General features: G+C 46.2%; 1 protein-coding gene across 3 annotated transcripts in view; it reads right to left on the reverse strand.

The window, feature by feature from the left end:
• LOC119394101 (pyruvate kinase PKM) overlaps window positions 1-25373 on the reverse strand; it is a 40422-nt gene that overhangs the window by 6052 nt on the left and 8997 nt on the right. The window contains exons 1-8 of one of the 3 annotated variants that reach the window (XM_037661346.2): window positions 20535-20580; window positions 17155-17313; window positions 13189-13280; window positions 10453-10587; window positions 7292-7484; window positions 2976-3118; window positions 1403-1530; window positions 1165-1315 (exon numbers count right to left, since the gene is read on the reverse strand). In XM_037661346.2, coding sequence (XP_037517274.1) covers window positions 1165-1315; window positions 1403-1530; window positions 2976-3118; window positions 7292-7484; window positions 10453-10587; window positions 13189-13280; window positions 17155-17313; window positions 20535-20565 — 1032 coding nt within the window. In that variant the 5' untranslated portion in view covers window positions 20566-20580. Of the gene's footprint in view, window positions 1-1164; window positions 1316-1402; window positions 1531-2975; window positions 3119-7291; window positions 7485-10452; window positions 10588-13188; window positions 13281-17154; window positions 17314-17456; window positions 17476-20534; window positions 20581-25373 lie in introns of those variants that run through there. The other 2 variants (XM_037661348.2, XM_037661347.2) reach the window with 2 other exon arrangements.

Genomic DNA, 25373 nt, shown 5'->3' on the forward strand with positions numbered 1-25373 from the left:
CCAGAATTGTGGACTAGATACGCCATTGTATATTCAGGACTAACTGTTCTTGAACAGCTGTAATGCATGAGATTGCATTTGTAGCGCGTGATCTGTTCGTTTAGTTCCCGTTGAGTTAACACCATCTGTGTTAGATTGTTAAGTTGTAACTGGTACCAGCCGAGTGTGCATGCATTTTTGATGATTGTACTGCCTTAACTGAGAATATATTTTGTTGTGTTATCGACTCTCGGCTCTGACTCGGTCTTTGGACCACAACCGGCGTTCGCTGGTGCACTAAAAGGACCACCTCTATCCGCACTTTCGTGGTGCGTTTCGGGGGGCAGATGCCACCTGGCGGTTGCTATCCCCAATAACGGGATTAGTTCGCGTTATTGAGGATGGCAAAATAACGGGAAAGATCGAGTGGAAGACTCGATCTTTCCCCTATCATTTTACAAAAACAAAAATAGGGCCCATCAATCAATCCTTTCATTCACACAACTGAATTTTTGGATATGTGTACCTTAATTTGGGGGAAACGCAAGGGAATAAAATTGCATAGTGCATGTGAATATTTAGCAAATACTTGACCCCCCACCCCCCGATTTAAGCTAGTGGTGCCTACCACCAGTAACAAATTTGCATCTCGTGATGAGCACAGCTACCAACAAAGCACGGAAAAACGATGTGGAGCACAAGGGCTGTGGCGGGAGAGTGGAAGACTATCTTTCCCCTATGCATGTGCGTTCGTACATAGCACGCACACGCATGGAGCAAATAATTATAGTGCGCAGCATGTCGCTTGCGAGGTCACACACTTGCTGTGCTGCACTCATGAGCTTGGCACTTGTGCCCACTCCATACTAGCCCATGGCCAATGCTTACGTCATGACTGTGGTCCCTTCAGATTATCACTATGCTAACCCCGATATGTCTTGTCATTGTGTCAAAGCCGACTTTTGGAATCCACTATGGCTGCAAATGGATTGACTCGCGAAAGGGCTGGTTCAAGCTTGCAAGATGGTAGCGCATTGACTTTTACGAATTGACTCTATGGGGCTTGTAGCGGTGCCACAGAAAGGTTTGAACTGTCAAGCATGACAGTTCGTCAAAAAAAAAAAAAAAAAGAACATCCGGTGCAAATGAACTACGCAATTAATGAGAAAAGCTGAACACTCATACCTGAGTGGCACAAATCACTGGCTTGCCGAGCATCTGGCACTTGGCAATCATCATTTTCTGAGCCAGGAAGACCTTCTCAGCTGGAATATTAATTCCCAGGTCACCCCTAGCCACCATGATACCATCAGTCACCTCAAGGATTTCATCAAACCTGTATGAAAGCACATCCAGAATGAGGTTTGAAAGTTAGTGGCCAAGTGCAGTGTTGCATTCCAACATTAAATATTGGTCAACTCACTTGTGAACACCTTCATCATTCTCAATCTTGCACATGATCTTGATATCCTTGCCCTTTTCACCAAGAACCTTCCGCATTTCCCTCACACCATTAGCATTCCTCATGAATGAAGCAAAAATCATGTCCACCTGAAAAAAGAAGAGGCACATTTCAGATTCTGCACAGAGCGAGTAGAACAGGAAATGTTTTCATGCAAAGTTCTGCAACTGATAATCATTCAAGCTATGTTGCACGCCTTCGAAGCATACGCTGGTTACAATGACTTGTGCACTACGAGATTTCAGAGGCTGTAGCCATACAAACATGCATAAACGTTCATGCTCAACACTTAAAGGGGCCCTGCAACACTTTCCAGTAGCCATTGAATGCTCATGAATCGAACCCCCCCCCCTCTCTGCTTTCTCTTCTCTCGCCCCAACGAAAGCGCTGGAAGCTAAGCAGGGGGGGATGGCACGGGGGAAGAAGGTACGTCACGCGCACCTCCCGACATTGAGCACATTTTCATTTTTCTCTTAACGCGTGTGGGCGGGCGAGTGGCAGCCTCTCACGGTGGCCGCAGTAACTACCAAGCATGCCATGTTCAAATCAGCCAATGGCATGGAACCTGCCTGTAACATCGCTCGCGTGTTCTCGGGAGTCTTGACTGCGGATCAGCGGCGTTTTCTGACCACGCTGAAAAAGTGATATTAACTTTCATTTATGCAGTCTTAGTTTGTGCCAATATTGGCGCAATTTTAACTCGAACATTTACATTAGAGCTAACATTACCTTTAGAGGCCAGATTCATGGTGGCATGAGGGGTTATTGGTTATGTACTCGACCTGTGTGCTGTGAACAGGCACAAGTGCCTTGGCATGCTTCTTACAGTACTTTTTATGTAGCAGACTAGACATTTTCAAAGCCTATACTAGGGTTTTCCAGCAGTGCAGTGTGAATCAACCCGTTAAAGGAGGTTAAGTCGCTTCTTTGCACAAGTTCAATATCAAGAGGATTTGTGTATTGATTTGACATTTGCTTTTAGTGGCTCGAGACTCTTCGAAACCTGAATCAGAGCCAGTTTTCTCATGCAGCGCATACCATAATATCCTGTGTAGAACACACCCCTGCATATAACCCGCAACCCCAATTGCAAACACAAATTGAAACAATAAATGGATCCCCGCATATTGCCAAGAAGTCACCTCAGAGAAACAAAAATAATTCATTGCCATAACGTTTTCACTTTTAATTCTCGCGCCGAAATCGCAAGACAGTGACATGCGCATTTTTTTGTATTTTGGCCACAGACAATTTATCTTATTAATTAAGAACTATGCAAGCCTTAGTAGATGCAATTAAAATTCATGTCTCGGCAACTGGTGCGGGCGACTGGTGTGGGAACTTCAATGGCGTGTCACCAAGTGCCTTCTCGTGGCAAGCGTGGCATTTTTGGTATCGTGAATTAATACTATAAGAAAAAAATATTCTTTTTAGCGTCCTTTTTATCACTAAAATAGCGTGCACCCGACTTTAGCTTTGAATTTTCTGTATTTCTAGGACTATAAGCGAGAAAGTACAGTAAACAGAGCCTCACCCCTTGTTCAACACCAAAGAGCAGGTCCTGTTTGTCTCTTTCAGAGACTGCTGGCAGGTCGACCTGGGCTCCGGGCAAGTTTACGCCTTTCATGCTACCGAGCATGCCGCCATTATCAATGGTGCAGTGCAGCTTGTTGCCATCTGAAAAGGCAACATTTTTTCCGTACCGTCAGTAATACACCCATACCTGCCATACTCAAATCTGGAGACTCGCCATACCAAAAAGTATCGCACCAACATGTTCCAATATTCTTTTTTCCCCGAGAACTGCAACCAATTGGAATTCCCTCCCCTCAACTGTGGTGGAATGTTCGTCGCTATCATCCTGTCTACAGGCCCTTCGATCCATAAGACGTAGCTCTGACGTAGTTTTACACGAACCCCGATGCTCTTTTCCATATGTTTATGCATCCATGTTTTCACTATAGTTATTTAAATATGTTGCTGCTTCTATCTATTCGCTAACAGATGTTTTGTTGTTATTGCCGCAATGCCTATGTGTTTATTGTAATTATTTTTTTGTATTTACTTGTACCTGCTCCTGCCTAAGGTCTGAGGATCAGACTGGCAGTATTGGAATAAATAAATAAATAAATAAATAAATAAATAAATAAATAGGGGAAGGTGGGAGGCAGAAAAAAAAGTTTCGGGCCACGCCTGTGATCGGTCAACAAAATTGTCTAGCATACGACCCCCGCGCTTGTGACCTTTGAGCAGTGTCGAGCAGGCCTACGGCCCAAATGAAACACTATGGAAGCGTTCCAGCCTCTACTGTTACTGTGCCCTCAGCGAACTGGGCCACAACAGGGGGACGTGCTCACCAGTGTCAGCGGTTAGGGTTTGCACATGTGTTTCTGGTGAAAGGAGAGCACGGCGGACGTGCAACCTTGCGCCACGTTTAAGTAACAATGCACCGACTAGCCCAACATAACTTACTGTTAACCAATCTTCAGGATTACTATCGGCCTTATATCGGCTTACATGAGCCTGAAGCACAAAATATATTTGTTTATAGTGAGCGAGTAAGCTGCACCTTTTATTGCCGACCTATGTTCTTATCTACCAATCTTCAGCATTATTATCAGCCTTATATCGGCTTACATGAGCCCACGTGAGAACAGTAGAGGAAAATACTTGCGAGTCGGTGATCCCTAAGCACAAAATATACTTGTTTATAATGCGTGAGTAAGCTTTATTTTTTATTGCCGACCTATGATCCTATCTACTAGGCTTGTGCGAATATTCAGCACTTCGAATATTCGAATGAATATTACAGTATTCGAATTCGCTTCAAAACGAAGTTAAATTCCAGGAAATTTCGAAGTATTCGAAATGAACGAATAGACATATGTAAACCGCATGTAACCCCCTGTAAAGGTGGTTTTACTGCAGTGGAGGTGTGCTATACGGTGAATACACCTTTTCAGGAGAAATTTGCACTGCCGCGAAGCCCCCCTTCAAGGTTAAATAAACATACAATAAAACCTGGTTAATTCAAAGTGACTGGCACTGTGAAAAATCTAATTAGGCGGGTTTTCGAATTAACCAAACATACAAAAAGCGGGATGCAAGGAACTTTGAATTACTTGAAGTAATCAGAGGTGGTCATTTGCTGTGTCTGCTAGTTTGCAGCTATAAGGGTTATGTTTTCCAGCAATACCTGGTCCCAATTTTGCCGCTAAACCGGGGAAACTGCAGGCTTCGCTGCTGCCAGCGCAAAAAAAAGAAAAGGAAAGAAAAAAACGGTCTCGTTGTCAACTGAAATGCGTGCCTGCGGAAAAGACGTGCTTCGCTGCAACACAGTGGTGACACGCGGGCAGTCACCTGCTCCTCGCGTCAGCGCGACCATTCACCCATTCTTTCTGGTAAAATAAAGAATTTAATAATGACCAGTGTGACGGAATTCGCTATGTGTTCTAGGTGGAAAAGATCACTGAAGTTTTCGAACTGAGTTTTCGAAGTGGGCATTGCAGGCAAGTACTTTGCCAGCAGTGCAAGTGCTCAAATTGCCGGAACAACCGCCAATCGGAGGTTCGCATACATCGCGCATTCCGTCAGACCGCACTTTAATTTCTCTATTTTCCCGGAAAGAATGGGTAAATCATGACGCACTGACGTTGAGAGAAGCAGGCGTCATGCTGCCCATGTGTCACCGCTGTGTTGCAGTGAAGCAGATCTTTTCCGCAGGCGCACATTTCAGCTGACCACGAGACCGCTTTTTGTTTTGTTTTTTTCTTGCGCTGGCAGCAGCGAGGCTCGGGTGCGCTCAACTTGTCACTCATTAGTATCGCTACATTGCATTGCCTTGTGGCTTCTAAGGGCCATCGTTTCTGCAGATTTGCGGCTAAATCGGGATCGGGAATTGGCACATGGCACCTAAAGTTTGATTAACCGGGCTGGTACTGACCGCCGCTTCAAATTATCCACTCAAATTTACATTGAAATATACGGGGCCGCAGAAATCTTTCTAATTATGCGGGATTTCGAAATAACCGAGTTCGAATTAATGAGGTTTCACTGTATTACCCTCACATCGATTAATCATTCTTTAAGTTTAAAAGCTTGTTATACTGGCTTATATGCTCCGAGTATAGTAAATTTTAAAACTCAACATATTTTACATGCTATCACTTGCATTCTACCGAAGGCCAAATCCTGCTACTACTCAAAGTTGCTTCCACTTCTCTTTGAACCAATAAGAATGACATATGCCTATGCCTTCTTTCAACTTTAAAAATATTGCGCTGGTTAGGTAGTTGAGTCCTGACAGATATGCTCATTTTTCTTTATTATATGTAATATAAACTATTCGAATTCGCTTCAACATTCGCTTCGACTAAATCACTATTCGCTTCGAATTCGCTTCGGACCTAAAATTTACTATTCGCACAAGCCTACTATCTACCAATCTGCAGCATTACTATCAGCCTTATATCGGCTTACATGAGCCCGAGTGAGACCAGTTGAATATATCGGTGAGCCCTAAGCACAAAATATAATTGTTGAGCGAGTTTGAGTAAGCTCCACCTTTTATTGCCGACCCATGATCCTATCTACTAATCTTCAGCATTACTATCAGCCTTACATCTGCTTACATCAGCATGAAGCGCGAACTATATTTGTTTATAGTGAGCGAGTAAGCTCCACCTTTTATTGCTGATTTATGATACTATCTACCAATTTTCAGCATTACTATCAGCCTTATATCTGCTTACATGAGCCCGAGTGAGACCGGTTGAAAATATTGCGAGTCGGTGAGCCCTAAGCACAAAATATATTTGTTTATAGTGAGCCCTTTATTGCCGACCTTGATTTTATCTACTAATCTTCAGCATTACTATCAGCCTTTAATCGGCTTACACGAGCCTAAAGCACGAAATATATTTGTTTATAGTGAGCGAGCAAGCTCCACCTTTTAATTGCTGACCCATAATCCTATCTACCTATCTTCAGCATTACTATCAGCCTTATATCGGCTTACATGAGCCGATCGGTAAGTCTATGGTCTGGAACATGCGACCCACGAAAGCTTGCACACAGCATACCTGAAGCAGACGGCAATGCTTGATAATGGCTTTGTGCTATTTTCACTATTTAGCCTCCCGCATTTGCGATTCCACAGATGCACAAGAATGCTTGCAAGGCACTGCCATGAAAGATATTTTAACTTGAATGTGCACTAAAGTGCAAGTTTGATTAAGTAAAATCTTTTTATTACACAACATATAAATTGTGTATAGATCTCTAGCTGCCACTGTCTCGCTGGGACATTTTAGCAAACACTATGTATTAACACAATAAACACTGTTCACCGATGGTGAATACAGCTTCCATTTGAGTAGACATACAGATTGGCGTCGCTGCTCCAATAATCGATGGTTCACAAAATTCGCATTATGAAAAATCGGTCTGCAGGTGTACTTATATTCAATTGAAACCAAGTCTGTCTCGGATTTAACAAGAATAAGATTAAGAATAAGATAAGAATAAGAAGTAATATTGCTTTTAACATGACAACCGCAACCAAGCTCTAAATTGAGCATAGTACAAAAAAATAGCACCTGTGCCAGATGCGGCTGAATGGCCAATGTTAAGTCAACTACAGTAGACTCTCAGTAAACGGAAATCTGTTAAACGGAACTGCTGCTTAAATGGACCAACTGACTCTGATATGATTGGTTTCGTACATGAATTTGCACCCCTGTTCATCTCTCAGTAAACGGAACTCCTGTTAAATGGAACACATTTTCCTGGTCCCTTCAGGTTCCGTTTAATGAGAGGCTACTGTACAAGAGATGAACAAAGTCTGCTCACCAATCTCATTCACAGAAAGGGACATGAGGCCATCATCGATGTAGATCGTGCTTCCCACTTTGAGGACCTTGGGCATGTTTTCGTAGTCAATGTAGAGGTTGTTCTCGTCGCATTTGTCGTAGAAGGCCTTGTCTGTAGTGACCGTGATCTTTGCACCCTTCTTCAGTTCAATTTCCTTAGCTGTTCCACTGGCCTGCAAGGACATAAGGACATGCTGCTATCAGTAATTGGTACACAGATGAGGTTATCAGTGGAGCAAGAGAATTTCTGCGACATGACAGGACATGACTGGGCCAGGTTGTTTTTCCAGGGGTCCCAAACTGTCCGGCATGGTGGTCACCCCAGGTAACCACCTTCGCTTTTTCCTCTTGAAGTACACGAGCCCAGTGTGACATTTTACACTGCGCATTTTTTAAAGCTTTTGGCACTGCGATAATTTATGCTACTTCATTTGGGCTTCATTGTTACTTGTTACATTTGTTTGCTGTCGTCAAGCCGCGCGACAAGATGGATTCGAGAAAGTTTTATAGAAATTGAAGGAAGTTGATAGCATAGAACAAATTGGTAAGTAGCTAATACTACTAAGGAATCTCGAAATGAATGAGCTGTACTCTGTACAGAGTGCCTAAGAGGTGGTCACATAAGGCTTAGAAGGCTGGTAACATTTTTTTACTGGCGTTTCAATGGAAAGTTTTGCAAAATACTTTCAAGAATAAGATGGATCTCGGCCTTCCACCGAAACTTAACAGCAGACCCTTACTGCATGGAGGCCACCTCAGGTGATCGCCTCCTATTTTTGTAAGAGAATATTCTTTAATCTTTTCTTATATGCAATTTTAGTTTGGTAAATAACTTAGTTTCACGTTCACGTCTCTTTTTGGGGCAAGTTGTAAGTAAAAGTAAATGATGAAACTTGCAGATTGTGTATATTTGTGTGCCGATTTGAAATGTGCAATTGCATTTTAGTAAATAACGTATAAGGGATGGAAACGCGGAGCATGCACGTAAAAATCACAAGGGCGGTTCGTGCCCCTTGCTTGGGCCAGTTGGTATCTATTGATTGTTAAGTTATTGCACAATAGTGGTGCACAATAATGTATAAATAAAGTGTTTCATGTCTCTTTTTGGGGCAAGTTGTAAGTAAATCAGCATATCAGAATAATCTCTAATGTACATTGTAAAACAAGAATGTGTTCTCAAAAGTAATGGCACGATGAACATTCGCAAGCGAGTGTCAAGCATACACCATAACTGTCGTTCAAACGGGTTTAGAACATCCATTCTTGTTTTGCAGCATACAGTTCTAATTCAAGATTATTGTGATAAGCCTCAGTTTAGAAAAATCTCGTCCCATTGTCTTCCCGAAAAAGGGACATGAAGTAACTGCATGTTTGAAATCAAACAGAATTTTTAAAAATTAAAGAGAAGGATCCTCCCCTGAAGGGACACTTAATGCTGTGCAATGCCTCAATAAAAAGACGCATTTTGACTGCTGGCCAAGCAATTGGCATTCAGTTATCACATGTACCTACGAAACCGATACGGAAAATAGCCCTCTGGTCCTTAAAGGGAAAGTGAAACACTGAATGAATGAACTTTGACAAATTGTACTCGGAGAACTGCTATTAGCCATCATGTGTTTATTAATAGAGAAAAATTAAGGTCAAAGATTTTTAAATTTCGCACCTAAATCTCTGCAATGATGAGACAGATTTCAAAGTGTATTGAGACATTGGCTCAATGAAATTTCCTGAAACTTGGTTATGTTTATGGACCCCTCAGAGGGCTATGTACAGTACGGTCCACTTGTAAGGGAACACGCGAGTTTGCGGCCAGCTGTCCGCAGAGTGCTAAATGCTGGCGAGACTTGGAAACGCGGAGCATGCGCATAAAAATCACAAGGGCGGTTCGTGCCCCGCATTGTCCGCTACTTCACCACAGTGGTGAGCTTTTGCTAGCTACATTCATATTTCTATGGTTGGGTAGGACAAGCTTGCGATACTCGTTGCATCGGGCATCAATTTTCTTGTCAGTTACCAAAAGCGGGCGGCTGGTGCAAGCAGTATGTGGAAAGCTTACGACTAATATGTCGACGAGCACCGACGCTATGTTACGCAAGTGACTGGCTTCTTATCACCTTCCTTATGTGCACCTAAATATACTTATATATATAAGCACACAGCTTTTCTTTCTCCCCCCCAGTCGAAATTCAGCCACTGTGGCACTGAATCGCATTGCATCAAAACTGGCAGGAGACCACAGCAACAAATAAACTGCACTGCCTGCTTATTACCAGATAAAGCGAAGGCAGAGTAGTGGCTGCACGAAACCAACCCTGGAAAAACTGAAGCGCTATACAGCGTTCGCTAAGTGCAGGGCCGGAAAGTAGCAGACGAACAGCGGCAAGCGCCGCCCTTTACGCAACCATCTACAAATCTCGCCGCCAGTTTGCACCAAGTGGGCCGCCGGCCATGCGTTTATGTGTTCCCTCTAAGAATGGACTGTACTTTACTTTTTACAACTACGTGTGACCAAGTAGACGCCATCAAAATCTACGACGCCACGGAATTTGGTGCGGGAATTTGAAGGTGGCATCGCTACCCGCATTTCCTTTTCGTGCATTTTCTTGCTTACCAAATGTCTTCTCATGGGAAGAGTGGCGTTTCAGTACTGTGAAATCGTAATTTACGAATACGTTTTCTCTTTAGTGTCCCATTAATTCCACGAACAACAATGTTTGCACAGTGCAGTCATGAGGATGTGAATTTCAGCCAGCTGAGATTCTTCAACGTGCACATAAATCTAAATACGAAGCGTAGCCAAAGCCATTGGGTTATCACAGCGGGTCAGTGAAAGGTATGAAAGTGAACCGATGTACAATGCAGGTCCTAGGAATGAGTGTTCAAATATATTTGGGAAATGCAGTAGACTCATTAAATGGAACCTGAAGGGACCAGGAAATTGTTTCGTTTAACAGGAGATGAACAGGCATGCAGAATCAGAGTACGAAACCAATCATCGCAGGCACTAGTTCCATTTAAGCAGCAGTTCAGTTTAAGATATTTCCATTTACTGAGAGTCTACTGTACAGCCTTAGGACGTTTATTGAAGTGAACCGCAGCATGGGGTCGTGACGAGAGAGACTAGGAAAGGAGGCTTACCCCGGTTAGAATGCCTGTGCGAATCTCGGGGCCCTTGGTGTCCAATGCGATGGCAATGCGACGAGAATCGGGCTTGATTTCTTCGTTCAGCAAGCGCTCTGCTTCTCGGATATTCTTCATGGTTTGTGCATGGTACTGGTGAAGGAAAGAAAATTGTTACTCTTTGTGCACATTCAATATGATTTACGGAAAACTCATTGCAACAGAAGCACATAGGCCACACTTCTAAGGCATGACCACCAAATGTATTTTAATTACTGACAAAATATCACAGTCGAGATAGCCTGCGGAATCTATTCCCGTGAACATGCGCATATCATCTGCAATATATCAACAGCAAACATAGCTTGGAAGTATTTTACATGAATATTGAAGTTACGTGCGTGATCAAGCACCACCCCTCAAAAGTGACCCACGGTGACCCCCCTACTTCCCTCACGTCACCACGCTGCAGTCAATACAACAAGTTATGATGACATCGTTTTGCCACGTTTGCTTCAGCGGACTACTACGAGGTGGCTGCTCGCGAATTCGTGGCCGCGGCACACGCGCTGAAAGTTCTGCATTTGACGACACTGCTGTCCCGTTTCCTGTTCGAACGAACTTCTTGATGCGTACCATGCGGAAGTGAGTCAGTTCTGTGTGCCAACGTGGTCGAGTATTGCACACGCTAGGTGGCGATAGTTGCACCCGGCGGCTTGTTTTTGGAGCTCAAGCCGAATCAAGACACGCGCTGCAGCAACGTTGTGCTGTGTTATGACTAAGAAACCACACATTGCAGGAAACAAACGCTAGGCCAATGCAAAAGTACTGTTAATAAACTAAAATTGTGTGTTGATGTAGCATTGAGCACTAAAGCAAGCACTATCAAGCGAGCTTGTACCCAGAGAGGAAAGAACACTCAATTGACAAAGCACCAAACAGCCATCGGTCATTGAAATCTAACACCTGGATCATGGACGTTTGCCATTTTGCGAGCCTCCAGATTGCCTCTGCTTGCACGCGTTCAACAAGTTCACATTAGTGTTAATTCAGTGGAAGAGTGACTAACAAAAAGGCATTTATTCCCCAGAATGGTGCTTTTGTGAATAGCTCCGATAAATAAGAAGCTGGTTCTTTCAAATTATGAGTAATGAAATAGCCTGTACTCAATCTGCAGTGACCATTAAAATCAACTTTTGTTTTAAATCTGAAGCTGTATGCGCTGATCACAAATAGGGTACCACATTTCCTCGTGTATAAGCCCGCCCTGCACAGATGCTGTAGTCTAGGTAAATTCTTGTGTAGGTCTTGGTGTAGTTCTAAATCCTGCACTTAATGCAGCTCCACGCACGTGACACCTAAGGAAGTGCATAGTACAGGCAACTCTGCATTCCCTTGGCAATCACGCACTTGCCGGAGCAGTGGCGCCCTCTCTTGCGTGCATGGGTATCAGCTGGATGCTTCAGCTAGAGTTTTTCGACTTTAGGTAAATCACTGCAATTAATTTCTGCAGTTTATATTATTTTACAATTTTTTAGTTAATTTTGCACTGGTTTTGATCATTGTTAGCCTTGCTTCAGGCCTGTATTGACCGCTGCATGACTATGCAACACGACAGTGGACGACAAGCTGTCGTCTACTGTGAAGAAAAGGCTACGGTGGGAATTGCATCATTATCTCTGGATTGGTCTTTTAAGGTCCTTGTGCAATACTTATTTCGGCCACGCATGTTAACTTTACACCGATAGAAATGACACCACCAACTATGCTTTAAGATTGCAAGACCTTTTCACCTTGTTACAGCAGAGTCCTTCAATAAAAGGTATTGAAGGACTGGTTTCAGCTACCGCTTCGCTTCCCACACCCTTGCCTACTGTCGGCTTCAGCAGGCACTGCACTGTCATTGCCACAAAGCTATCTTGCACATCGAAATTCACATGTAACCTGCACTAATGAAGACTATAGCTGTGAATGCTGATAATTTTAGATGCGAAGCAGCTTTTGCTCGGGGCTGTGTCCATCCTTCCATTGGCAACCGTCTGGTCTGGAACCACGTGTGCTGGCACACTAGCACGTTCAGGCCTGTGTAAGGGGCTTGGTAACACTGCGTCCTCTCCCCCTTACACTCGGCAATCATGTGATGGCGTCGGGGAAGAGATTCTGCAGACTCTCGATGAACCAAGGCGTTGTATCCTACAGTCGGATACAGCTTTAGAAGGCAGGAGAGGCCCCGCCCAGATGAATGAAGCACTGGCAACCGATCGTCTCCGCGACTAAAGAAATAGTCCCGCTCATGCACGCGCTGATGTTCTCCGAAGGCGGAGCCACCGGCCGTCCCACTCACGACGTCAGTCTTGAGTGCACGCCCATTGGTGCAGGCTTGTGTTCATCCGCCTTTGAGGAGGAAATGCCGCTGCCTTCGAAAGTTGTATCCGACTACTATAGTCTTAGATTAAGGGGGTACTACTATAGTCGGAGCGCGCTGGCACGCGCTAGCGCGTTCGGGCCTGTGCGAGGGGCTGGGTAAGACACTGTGGCCTCTCTCCCTTACACACTCTCAGCAATCACGGAACATTAAGTCGACCTATGTGCTGCTTCGCATCCCCACATGGTTCCCTTTAGTGAGAGATGGTGTTTTTTTTTTTGTGCAGGTTATATTCGAGAAAATACGGTATGTGCAAGATACCAATGATGAACATAAAGGACATGACATGTGGCGTGGCAGCTATTCTATGCAAAAAAATGCATTCGTACCTCATGAGTACCGTGCGAGAAGTTGCACCTGGCAATGTTCATGCCAGCCTTCATCATGTTCACCAGCATCTTCACACTTTGGCATGCAGGACCTGCACAAAATTCCCGATGTTGGAGCACCACAAAAATGATCCGTTGCGAATGCCACAGTGCACCCAGAGATCCAATCAGTTTTTGTGCATTTAAACAATTTCGGCACTTGATGCCTAGCCAGTGCCATAAGAAAAACACTTTTTCCAGCCATAGTTATGTTTCATATACATCCAGAAACAATTGAAGCGGTTGTAGTACAAATAAGATGAACCCAAGCAACACAGGACCAAACAGTACTGCGATATCTATGCATTTTATTCACACCACAATGGCTTCGTGAAATGATAAAAAAGGCCCTGCAACACATTTCCAATTATAGAGTGGCTTCAATAAAAGAGCTTATTGCAAAAATTTTTAGAATCCGTAAAGTATGAGCGAAGTTAAAGGGATTTGTCGCACACGCTAAGTGCTTTATCTCTCCTTTCGTTAACGCAGGGGGGGGGGGGGGGTTGACCAGGGGGCAAAAGGATGTCTCCGTTGATCAGCGCACATCATGAGCTCAAGCACCATATTTTCTTCTAACATGGGCCTTACTTTCAGCGTGATTGCGAGTGCGCGAGTGGGCATGTGGCGGCATCCCGTGGCGGCCGCACTTACTATGCAGCTCATGATGCTCAAATCAGCCAATGGCTGTTGACTGCACGACAGCATTTGTCGAGAGAAGAGAACAATTTATAGCCGACTGTTAATTGGTAGCAAATTCGGGCGGCATGCTGCGCTATAATGTTTGGCTTTTGTTTTCTCCGGAGCCTCAACTACCAATCTGCAGCATTTTCTGACCATGCTGAAAAAGAGCTGCAGGGCCCCTTTAAATTAAAAGCACTATAACTTCCGACTGAAGATGGGGTAAAAATCTGTGCTTGATGCAGAACATTGAAAGACTGAGAAAGTGAACCTGCTACAACATGATGCCAAGAGCAAACACTCACCTTTTCAACTAACTTTACCAAAACATTTTACTTATGATAAAAGTAAAAGTGTTTTTAGTAAACTTAGTTGGGAAGGCAGGCGTCGCTCTTATGTTTTAGCGGCTTCATTTCTACGTTTCTGACGATGTTCTGCATTAAGCATTTTTTTTCTCACACATGGCTCAATACTCTTCAAGGATGTTAGACATCAAATAACTCGTGTCCCGATATAACATGTTCCCACAGAGATTGCTCCTAAAGTGTCATCATTCCATGAACAGTAACAAAATTTGCTGAATGGAAAATTGCTCATCGGTTCTGTAGCTTCAAACATTCACAATTATAAAGAAGCAATAAATGTGGTGAAAATGAATATATGGTGAATATAATGCCTGAAAATTTTGCGCTTTGTTTTTTAAGAACGCTTGGCGTCGACGTCGGAGCAGTAACTGACAAGAATGGATCTGTAAGCAACGGCCGAGAGCACCTGTCCTAAAATGTGCTCCCACTAAGCAGCTTGGCTTACCCACACCACACTGCATGTGCACACATGCTTCTACTGGAAACCCTACTTTGTGCCTTGCCTCAAGTGAACATATTTCACATAGACTACAAAGCAGGATGGGGAGGGGGTGTTTGCAGAATGACAGAAGGAACAACATGTCATAGTTCAAACAGAAAATAGTTCAACAGGAGTTGTCTAAACATATAGTTCAAACAAGAACTGTCTAGGCTTGGAGTAAGTCCGCGTAGTGTACACAAAAACTCTGGCATTATGCGCCCAAGGAATTGGGCAAGCCCCACTACCGAGTACAGCAGGTGCGAGGGAAAGCAAAGACATTGGAGGGAGAGAGCAGAGCGAAGATGAGGGATGGAGAGCTGTGGGGATGGAGGTTGGAGCCTTGAGTGGGAGAGAGTAAAGCCTAGCAAAACGAGGAGTGCCGAGGCAAAGACTCACGGAGGAGGAAGTGAAAACTCTGCTTGGCAAAGTTGAGAGGAGGAAAGTAGATCGGAAGTGGAGAAGCGGAGGAGAAGAATTAAATAAAACGCAACACTATTTCGAGGCGGGATTCGAACCCGGGTGCAAACGGTTCAAAGGCAAGCGTTGTAACCACTCCGCTATCCAGACACAGTAGTTGAACAAGCATTTATGGGAACTATTTGATTGTGTGGCTATGGGCAAGAGAACGAGAAAAAAGATGGAGAGAAAGAAAGATAGAAAGAATGAAAGAAAAAAAGACACTGAAAGTATAGTATAGCAAAGGGTGTGGTGGCCGAGCTAGCCGACTACAACTGCGAGCCACCTTTTGGCCGTTGCTCAAGCAGGCTGGCGGCACCCCAGCCGCAAAACCGGGGCATGTCCCACCTAAATCGGGATGTCTGGTCACTATCCTTGCCATATGCGAGCCCAAGGGGGGAGCATGCCTTTATTAAGTCAGACATGTCGCAATACTGTTCAACATTTAACTGCAGGGCATAGGTCGGCGAACTCGCTCGCGAGTCGACTCACTCAGATTCAGATCGAGCCACGAGTCTGAGTACGGGTGAGTAATATTTGGCGAGCTCGAGTCTCTGTTAAGAAATCTTAGCGAGTCCGAGTGAGTCCGGTAGAGGGAATTTTTGGCGAGTTCGAGTCCGAGTGAGCCCTAAGCGCAAGATATATTTCTTGAGAGAGAGTGAGCGCCACGCTTATTTGCCGACCAATGGTACTATCTACGCAACTTCAGCATTATTATCAGCCTTATGTAGGCTCACGTTACTCCTGCCGACTCTCACATACTTCAAAGCATTAGCATTCATACGCCTGCTCAATATTAATTATATCAGTTACGTAGAAGGAGGGGGGGGGGGCAGCTTGACCCCCCTCCCACAAACTTTCACACAAAGTTCCTGATAAAAATCTCATGTGAGTCACCACTTTCAATAAAAGTGTCCTTACTGGATTGCAACCACTGATACCTCATATTTGAAGGTTCGAGATGAAAAGACGCCAAGCAGAGAACCAAATATACGAGATATGGGGGTTAAAGAGCATTGACACCATGGTCAAAAAGCCAATTATACACTAACGGACTCGTGAATCGACTCACTCAGACTCGGGAAGCCGTGAGTCCGAGTCTGAGCGAGTAATGTTTTGGCGAGTCGGAGCGAGTCTGGCTGAGCAAAACTTCAGTGAGTCTAAGAGTCCGAGTGAGTCCAGTTGAGAAAAAATTTTGTGCGATTTGAGTCCGAGTGAGTTTTAAGGGTATTTCATGAGCGAGTCTGAGGTCCACATTTTTTACCGACCTATGCTGCAGGCCAGGTTATGGCCACGCTGGTTTATCGCGATAATGGCGACCGAGGACCCCCGATGTTCCAGTCCAGTTGACTTCCCACCTGTACGCCTGGAAAGCCAGGGACCACAGGCAGGCCGTTATGAGAAGCACGTCACCGCTTAATTTTGATCTTTGCATCCATTGCAAAGCTTCTTTGCTTTAAGGACTCAACCAACAAGGGGGAGCGCACGCCTATGCTCCTAGCTGCGACCTTTTCCGCATCACAGGAATGCTGGAAGGTGGAGCGACGTTTGCAGAAACAAATGCCCAAGTGCTCGAGACTGCGACCCGCGATGAGTGCAGCGTTAGCAGACGTCGAGCAGCTAATACCGACCGTAACTAACAATTCAAATCTACGCCGTTAAACGCGGCCTCAAATCGAAGATGGCTCAACCTGTAGCGGCAGCAGCATCGCCGTCGCATCGAAAACTACTGAGATGCTCGCTCTTGCACGAGGCGGGTGCCGGCGCCGCTGAGACGGGCCTGCGCGCTAGCGTTCGAATCGGTGATTAAAGAACCCCCCAAAACTCCAATCCCAGCAGTCGTGTCGGGCTCGCACTCACATCGGGCTGCCTCGCTATGGCCACACGGGCGTGGCCGAACATCGGTTCGGAACGAAGGCCGACAGAAAAGCAAATGGGCGAGCTCACCGATGGTGCAGATGATTCCAGTAAGCCTGACAAACGCCGTCGGCTGGTTGATGTCCAGAGAGCTGAGGTGCTCAAGCAGCGTGTTGGCGTGCACGGCATACATGGCCTGCGGCCTCGGTGCTTCGGCTACTTCCGCCATGGTCGGTTCTTTCACTCGATCTGCAAGAAAAAAATAAGGCAGGGGTGGGCGAAAAGTCGGGGATTTGGGATCGACACAAACCAGGGGACGAGCTATCGCGAAAGAACAGACGCGCAAAATCGCCGAACAGCAAGCAACCCGATAAAATCTCGGGTGTACTCACGGGAGCGCGAGCCCGAAATGGAACAGCGACGATCGACGCTTCAAGAGCTAATGATGGCGATACCGGCCTTGGCCCGAGGCGAGAGCGGGCCAAAACCGTTGCGATAGGCGAGGGCTATCGATAGAGAAAGGCCCACGCCCCGAGTTGCACCGGATGCCAGAGATAAGAGGCGACGACGTATGCGACTGTGCTGCTCGACGGACAGCTTCGAACTGAATGGGTCGCGGGGCTAGCTCGGGGGCAGAGCACGCCGAGCGCGTGATGGGCGCGTGCTGGTCTCGCACTGCCTGGAATGCGCGTGACGCGTTCAAAAGAAAAGAAGAAGCTCCGCGAGTGGCCGGTGACAAAGTTGCAAAGCGCGCGTCAAACTTGCCGGGCAACAATCGACGTCATCGCAACTAGGGTAATCCAATACTCGAATGCCCAGCAGCGCGCGGAGGTCGCGTGAAATGCGGACGAGCCATAGTATGGCAAAACAGCAATGCCGGCGAGATGAGCAGCTTAAAATACGATGCAGAGAAATTATTATAAGCGCTGGCGGTGCGCGCATGACCGCTAAAGTTTTCCCAGATGTAATCGAAAGAGATGACGAGTGGTCGCATTATATTCTTGAGCTAATCAAATTAATTGAACGGACAAATAGGCCAGGGAAAGCATAGGGGACGTCAATTGTTGTACCTGTATTGTGTACCATAGTCTATTTGTAGTGTAAATGAAATTAATTGAAGTGGATGTAAAATCACCCCTTTCCGTCGGTGGGATCCGAACCCAGAACTCGGAAGTTGTGGGTTCGGATCCCACTGGGGGAACGGTAATTTTTCGTCCGCTTTAGTTCATTTCAATTTACGGCACAATTACTACATTACAGTTAAACACAACAATTAACGTCCCCTATGCTTTCTCTGGCCTATTTGTGTGTTGGGTTCATGTGTCTAACAAATAAACGACCCCTTCGAAACAAATACCCCTTCGTACTTGCGTGCGAAAGCACTGAGCATGTTACGTGACAGCTACATCCAGAAGACAATAACTAAAGAAAAGTTAACCACGCTTCATTACGTTCCCAATTGAACATATATGCATTAAAAAAAGGTGCCTAAGATAAAGCGCGTATTCATTTTACTCAAACGCAGCCAACTGCACGAGTCCGGCGGATAGCGGACAACTTCGAAAAGTTCAGCAAATGGCCCTGGTACGTACTGCAGGATAGTAATAATAATATCTGGGGTTTAACGTCCCAAAACCACGACATGATTATGAGAGACGCCGTAGTGGAGGGCTCCGGAAATTTCGACCACCTGGGGTTCTTTAACGTGCACCTAAATCAAGTACACGGGCCTCAAACATTTGCGCCTCCATCGAAAATACTGCGGGACAGTCACGCTTATTCGAGGCTTGTTGTCGCAAGTGGTGACATCAGATCACGCCGTTCGAACGTGTTGTTAATGTAGCTCTGTTCATATGGTGCAAAACGACCGAACGTAACGAACCAGTGGTTCGAACAGACGCTGAACCGCAACGGTTGCCTTCCGCGCTCAAAGCGCACATCTTCACGTGTCGATAGAGCCAAAACACGAAGAGAGCATGCAGTGGCGGCGCATCAGAAGATGCGCCCTGCTGCTCTGTGCTAACCGATCCGAAAACTTTCAGGCCCGGCGTGCACGACCGAATACGTTGCTTGCGTGGACTGATAGGCTCCGCAACTCAATTACAGCGGAAGCTCTTCCTTTTCGCTCACATTTTCGTATTTTTACCGCATATTTTGCGGTGTGCGGGCCCCGGTCGATCGATATATACCAGTACCGCACGTGATCGAGAACGACTGCGCAAACAACGCGCAAGGCAACACGGGCAGTATATATATAGCGTTCGAGGGCGCCCTTATGAGGTAAATTCTTATGGAGCGGTGCCAATTTTTATGTGTACATTGCGCCGCAGAAGAATTACCGCGCGCACAGAGAATATAATTACATTACGGAGTTTCCCCGAGCCGAAAACACGATGAAGCACACCATATCTAGACCACTTGGGAATGTACCAATATATGAACACGAGCGTTTTTTTTTTTTTTTTTCCTTTCGTCCCCATCAAAATGTGGCTGCCATTGAACCCGCGACATCAGCTTCTCTGCCGCGGTGGGTGAACTCTTGTAACGGCATAATTCACGGCGTACTACATGCTCTCGAGAGTCCCTCGTTTTTGATAGGGTGTAACTCAGACGAAAACACCTCCAGTGCACCCTTCAAACCATTCAGCGCTGTACCACAACCGCTTTTCCATCCAGCGGCCGTGGCTGCACGAAGTGCGCGTTAACGCCTATTTAAGGATGTAGAGCGTTTTAAAGCACTGACAGTGTAGTAGCCGCAATGACGTCGCCACGGAATATCTATGCGTTTTGCTCACCAGCACACTAAAGCGTGCGCGAAGTCGCGAAAGCCTGCAGATGACCACGCACGCGATTTCGTAAAATAAGCAAGCTTTCACTACATTTCTATCGGTGCCTACGCGTGCAACGGCATGAAATATATTGACGACGCCCCCCCCCCTCAAAAAAAGGCTGCAACGCTTGACACTTCACAGCAGGCGCGCGCAAACAGAGAAGTCTATATGCAAAAACTCGAGGACGACTGCTAAACGTGTCTTCGGAAGGGCACAGTAGTTTGGCCACTTTTGACGTCAAGCTTGTAACATTTTTCTAACGTATACATAGTATAACAATGACAGTTCCTCCGTTTCACATTTGCGCAACCGATTCGTAAGTGAAGCAACTGCCGACGCCCCACGTAACAACACTGCGACTGGTGACGCACGAACATGACCGGCATACCACCCGCCGCGGTGGCCTCGGGGTTAAGGTGCTGGACTGCTGACCCGAAGGTCACGGGATCGAATCCAGGCCGCGGCGGCCGCACTTCGATGGAGGCAAAATGCTAGAGGCCCGTGTGCTTCGATTTAGGTGCACGTTAAAGGAAGCCCAGTTGCTCGAAATTTCCGGAGCCCTCCACCACGGCGTATCTCGTAATCATATCGTGGTTTTGAGACGAAAAACTAAAACAGTTCTAATTATTACCAGCGTACCTCCTAAGCGGCTCCTGGGGGTGGCAAGCATGGCTCAATGTGAACGTTTTCGGTTGATTCCCTTTCGATGAATGCAGACGCTCTGATCGTATCGCGTACGCACCTAGCATGGGATTGTGCATATATATTGCAGCTATATTTGTCGAGAGTGCAGAGCAAGGTCGCTGCGTGCGATGCTATTCTCGGGATAAGGAAATGCTGATAAGGATATCACGCGCATTTCTGCAAACGAACCGGTCGACGGCACGTACGGCGCGCATCAGCGCGATCAGGGGCGTAGCCAGAAATTTTTTTCGGAGGGGGGGAGGGGGGGGGGATTCTACCAAACTTTATGTATGTTCCTGCGTGCGTTGGTATGTGCGCGTATATATATACGCAAGCAAAACTGAAACATTTCGGGGGGGGGGGGGGGTTGAACACCCCCCCCCCCTTACTGGCTACGCCCCTGAGCACGATAAAACGATATCACGTTCGATTCACCTTCTCTTTGGAGACGGACGCCGAAAAGCACGGTTTTGAGACAAAGGCGGCGCCAGGTTTTTTTTTTTTTTTTTTTAACTGGGAAGGGGGTACCTACAAGTGAGTTCCGTAGAGGGGGGAGGGAAGCGTTGTGCTGACTATGTTTGCTCAATCGGCGCCTCCTGGCTCAATGTACACCCGCCCACAAAACTTTACGGAGCGTGTGCTCCACTGCAAATGCGAATTTCCGCTCTGTTAGTGCACGGCGCTTCTAACCTAGCAGGTAGCTGCGTAGTTCGCAACGACAGGCTGCAACATCTATTTGGAGGCTATGTTCTCAGGTAACGCGGGAATATAGCTTTTTCGGAAATTTCGCGTTCCGCGAACTTTTGGGTGCAGGGGTAGCGCGTTTCGATAGTGAAAAACTCTGTCGCAAATGCCTACCTGCCATGACTAATTTCACTTCGTGAAGTGCCACGCCTGAAACTGTGCTGTGTGTAGTGTTCCGTAGTCTGACCTCTCACTTGTACTCACTTTTGAATTTATTTATTGATTGATTTATTTATTTACCGGGCAATACTGATGACTCCAGCGGGTGTCGTCGCAGAGTGCTAACAAGTTATTAAAAGGGCAAATAATTTATGTCAGAGCGGAAGGTCATGTGTGAGAACGTCTAAAGGGGTATTCAGACGGGGGAGAAATGCTCGGGGGATGAAGGCGGAGCCTAGTGACGTCAGCTCGCGAGGAGAAGTCTCCACAAGTGCCCCCCACTCACACGGACGAGGCTAACGAGGCGAACGGAGGGGGAGACCAGTGTTACTAGACTACTCTGGTGGCTTGCACCACCCGTTTGACGAGCTGCAGACAACCATGCAGCTGCAGACTGGACTATGGTCCCTTGAACTGGACACTCACTGCCGCTCTCTGCAGGAGCAGGTGCAACAATGCGGCCAAACAAGAGCCCGAAATTTCGCTATATCCCCCACCGCCGGGGGACTGTTTGTCCTTTCGGGGAAAAGGTCCCCGTCTCCTCCGAGGAGGCGCGGGCGGGTCACGCCCACTCGCTAATCCGTGACGTCGCGGTCACGTGATCCGCAATCCCCCCCGTCTCCCCCGAGCATTTCTCCCCCGTCTGAATACCCCTTAAAACGTCAATAGTATCAACAGCAGTGCTCTAGTAATCGAGAAATTAAGGTAAATGTAGAACACGATGTGCGCCACGAGTGGGACATTTTCGAAATGATCCCGATGACGTCAGGAGTCCCCAGTACATTTAAGCACTAGTCATCAAACTACTTGCGATAAAAAAAGAACCTGCCGTGCATCATAAGACGTAATGCGCTGCTTGTTCGTTTCTATTTTATTCATGGGAAAAACAAGCTGTGGTTCAGAAGTTCCGTTTTCGCCGAGCTGCGCGTATCAGTGGTAGTTTCGGTATCTCGTACTGCTGAGTGTGCTTGGCTCTCACTATTTTCGCACTGTTAATACTCTACTGCTGCTGCTGGCAAACAGTTTCGGAGTGACCCGTGGCTGCGTCTTGGCAAGGTTGATGGCCTCTGTTGCGCAAGAAACCGTAGCGTCGGCGGCCGGGCAGTAAAGGCGGGCAACGTTGGGCACGGCAACTACTACGTTCAGGCGGGTGATTTGAAGTGCGCTAACGCCGTGTGGACTACTAAAACGCGATTTCCTTTTAAAATACGCATTTCCTTGGCACGAAACAAGCGCTATGAAGTTTCCGGAACGCCATTTCAACAATCAACGTCGACTTAATATTTGCCTTTAGTGTCCCTTTAAGCAGAAAGCGGTATAAATGAAACTGTGTCGACCATATGCAAAAAGAGTTGAAGTTAATGAAGCAGTACCAAAGTTCTGATGACGTGAATTGCAGCTAAGCGAGAAGTGCGGTTTAGTTTGCGAATACGCATCTCGACCTCGGTAGCACATCGCCATATTTGCTATGGTCATGAGACTCTGGCCCGATGAATTTATATTTCCTAAACTTACGTGAGGCGTAAAGGCTATGCAATAATACATCCTGTCAAAGAAAATTGTTTTCTCATCAAACCCGAATCACAGTTCAGGGTATACCATGCCTACGACACGGGCTGCTGCAACGCTTGACGCTCGTTCAGTGCAAGCAGGCTGTAGGGGTCCTTGCGAGCGCCTATCATCGGCAATTTCCGCTATCGCGACAACTGCCTCGCCACGGGAGCTCGTCCACGACTGTGCCGCCCTGAGGTGCTCGCGATGAAGATTGCTTCAGTGCCGCGGTCGAAAGCTTATTGCAGCAGACCAAGGGAGACGTTGAAAAGCCCGTCCACTCATACAGTCACGAGTTTATACAGGTTTTATTTTCAACAATACAGGCTGTTGATAAAAATGTTACGACATCCAGGCACCTTGTCGTCCTCGCACACGAACTCTGGAGGCCGAAATACTTTGCAGCGCCTAAAGTTACAACGAAACGATTAATCAAGAAAAACTTAATTACACTTTTTAATCATTAACTTGAGGGCAGTTAACATGTAAAAGTTGTTGGAAGCGACAATTTATGGCATACCCATTTTTTTTAGAAACCCAAGACAAGAAAAGTTATTTGAAATATTAATCATCGAAATTGAAGGCCCCGATCCAGGTGATATCGAAACAACTGCTTTTAAGTTAATAATTAAATACATAACAAGTTCTTCTTACTTGCTCACTTCAATGCAACCTTAGGCGCGGCAAAGTATTTCCACCCCGGCGTAGAATTCGTGTGCGAAGACGACGAGTGTCTGACTGCCATAGCATTTTTATTAAAAATCCGTATTGTCGAAAAAAAAAAGACAGAAAACGCCCTGTATGAGGTGAGGCCTAGGTGAACTTAGCCTCAGGTTCACTCTGAATTTACCAAAAATAAATAACGCCGCCCTTGGGCTACCGCAAGAAGCCTTCGCCCGTGGCACTGACGCAATGCGGGCATGCATCACTATTAGATGTAGCATAACTTAATCGAGAGTTCGACGGAATACCGTCTGGTCAGGTAAAAGCATTGTTAAAAAGCAGGTCACTGACCAATGTCAAAAAACAAAATGACGTTTCGGGGAACATCATTTTGTTATTTTGGCATTGGGGGGGGGGGGGGGGGGTGCCTGCCTGCCTGCCTGCCTGTCACGCACACCTGTAGTGTTTACGCGGTGCGGCCGACCGATTGCGTGAGCTGCGACACGAACAAAAAGGCAAGGACACAGGGACATCCGAAGACAATATTGGCTCGCTCTTCTTTGGCTTCTTAAGCGAAGAGAGAGGAACGAGTACAGGGGAAAAGGATGGAGGGAGGCGGGGAGGCTGAAAATTAACTTATGTATATTAAATAAAATGAAAGAAGAGAAATTGATCAAGGGCTCGTTCTTATCGCGTTGCAATGAAAGCCCGGGAAATATGAAAAAAAAAATGAAAAAAGCCACGAGACAGAGCGCTTGCGCAATGCTGCTCCCAAGCATGCGATCGGCGAACCAGGTCGCCTGCAGCGTTTTCATGGGCGCTTTATCGACTCGGCAGCGCTCGGCAGGCAGCATGCATCTGCGCCGTCCCCCCGACAAAAGCCGGACGCCCAGATGCCACCGGCCACCATGAAAACACTCTGCCGGTTCCCAGTGGCCACAGTCACGCTGTAGGCGACTTCGCACGCCGATTGCACGCTTGAGCGCAGCACGATAGCAGTGCGCAAGCTCTCCGTCACGTGTTTCTTGCTGTCGTATGCTGTCCTAGCTTGGCGTAACGCAGGCAAAACTACGTATATATCATAGCCATCTGTGGCATATTGAGCGCGCGCTCGCGCCAAGGAGAAGTCTTCTTCCACTTGTTCGAGCGCCTTGATGATAAGTGCGGAGCACTTTAGGGGCCCGGGCTTATGCTGCAGGCCCTTGGCGTAACGCAGGCAGAACAATGTATAAAAATAGCAAAAAAGAGGAAGCAAGCAAGAAATAGAAAGAGAAAAAAAGGGAAAAATAGGAAGAAAAATAGAAAGAGCCAAAAAGAGAAAGAAATAGATCAAGAGAGAGAAAGAAAAAAATAGAAATAAGGAGAGAAAAAAAAACGTAAAAGAGAAAAAGAAAGAAAGAGAGGAGGAAATAAAAAGAAAACCGAAGAGAAACAACGAAGGCTGCCCAGCTCCGCACTTCCCTCAGGCTTGGCACCCCTAGTGCGAAGTTGCCTTAATTTTTTTTTTTTTTTCATATTTCGCAGGCTTTCTTTGCAACGCCGCGAAAAGGACTACGCTAGACGTATCGCGCAGGAACCATCTGTGGCTTATGAAGGTGCCCTAAAACTCTGCGATCATACTTTGGATCTTCAGCCAATAATTAAAAAGTTGGGTGAACAAACATAATTAACGAGTTA

The sequence above is a fragment of the Rhipicephalus sanguineus genome, chromosome 5 (assembly GCF_013339695.2).
Source record: "Rhipicephalus sanguineus isolate Rsan-2018 chromosome 5, BIME_Rsan_1.4, whole genome shotgun sequence".
Lineage (NCBI taxonomy): Eukaryota > Metazoa > Arthropoda > Arachnida > Ixodida > Ixodidae > Rhipicephalus > Rhipicephalus sanguineus.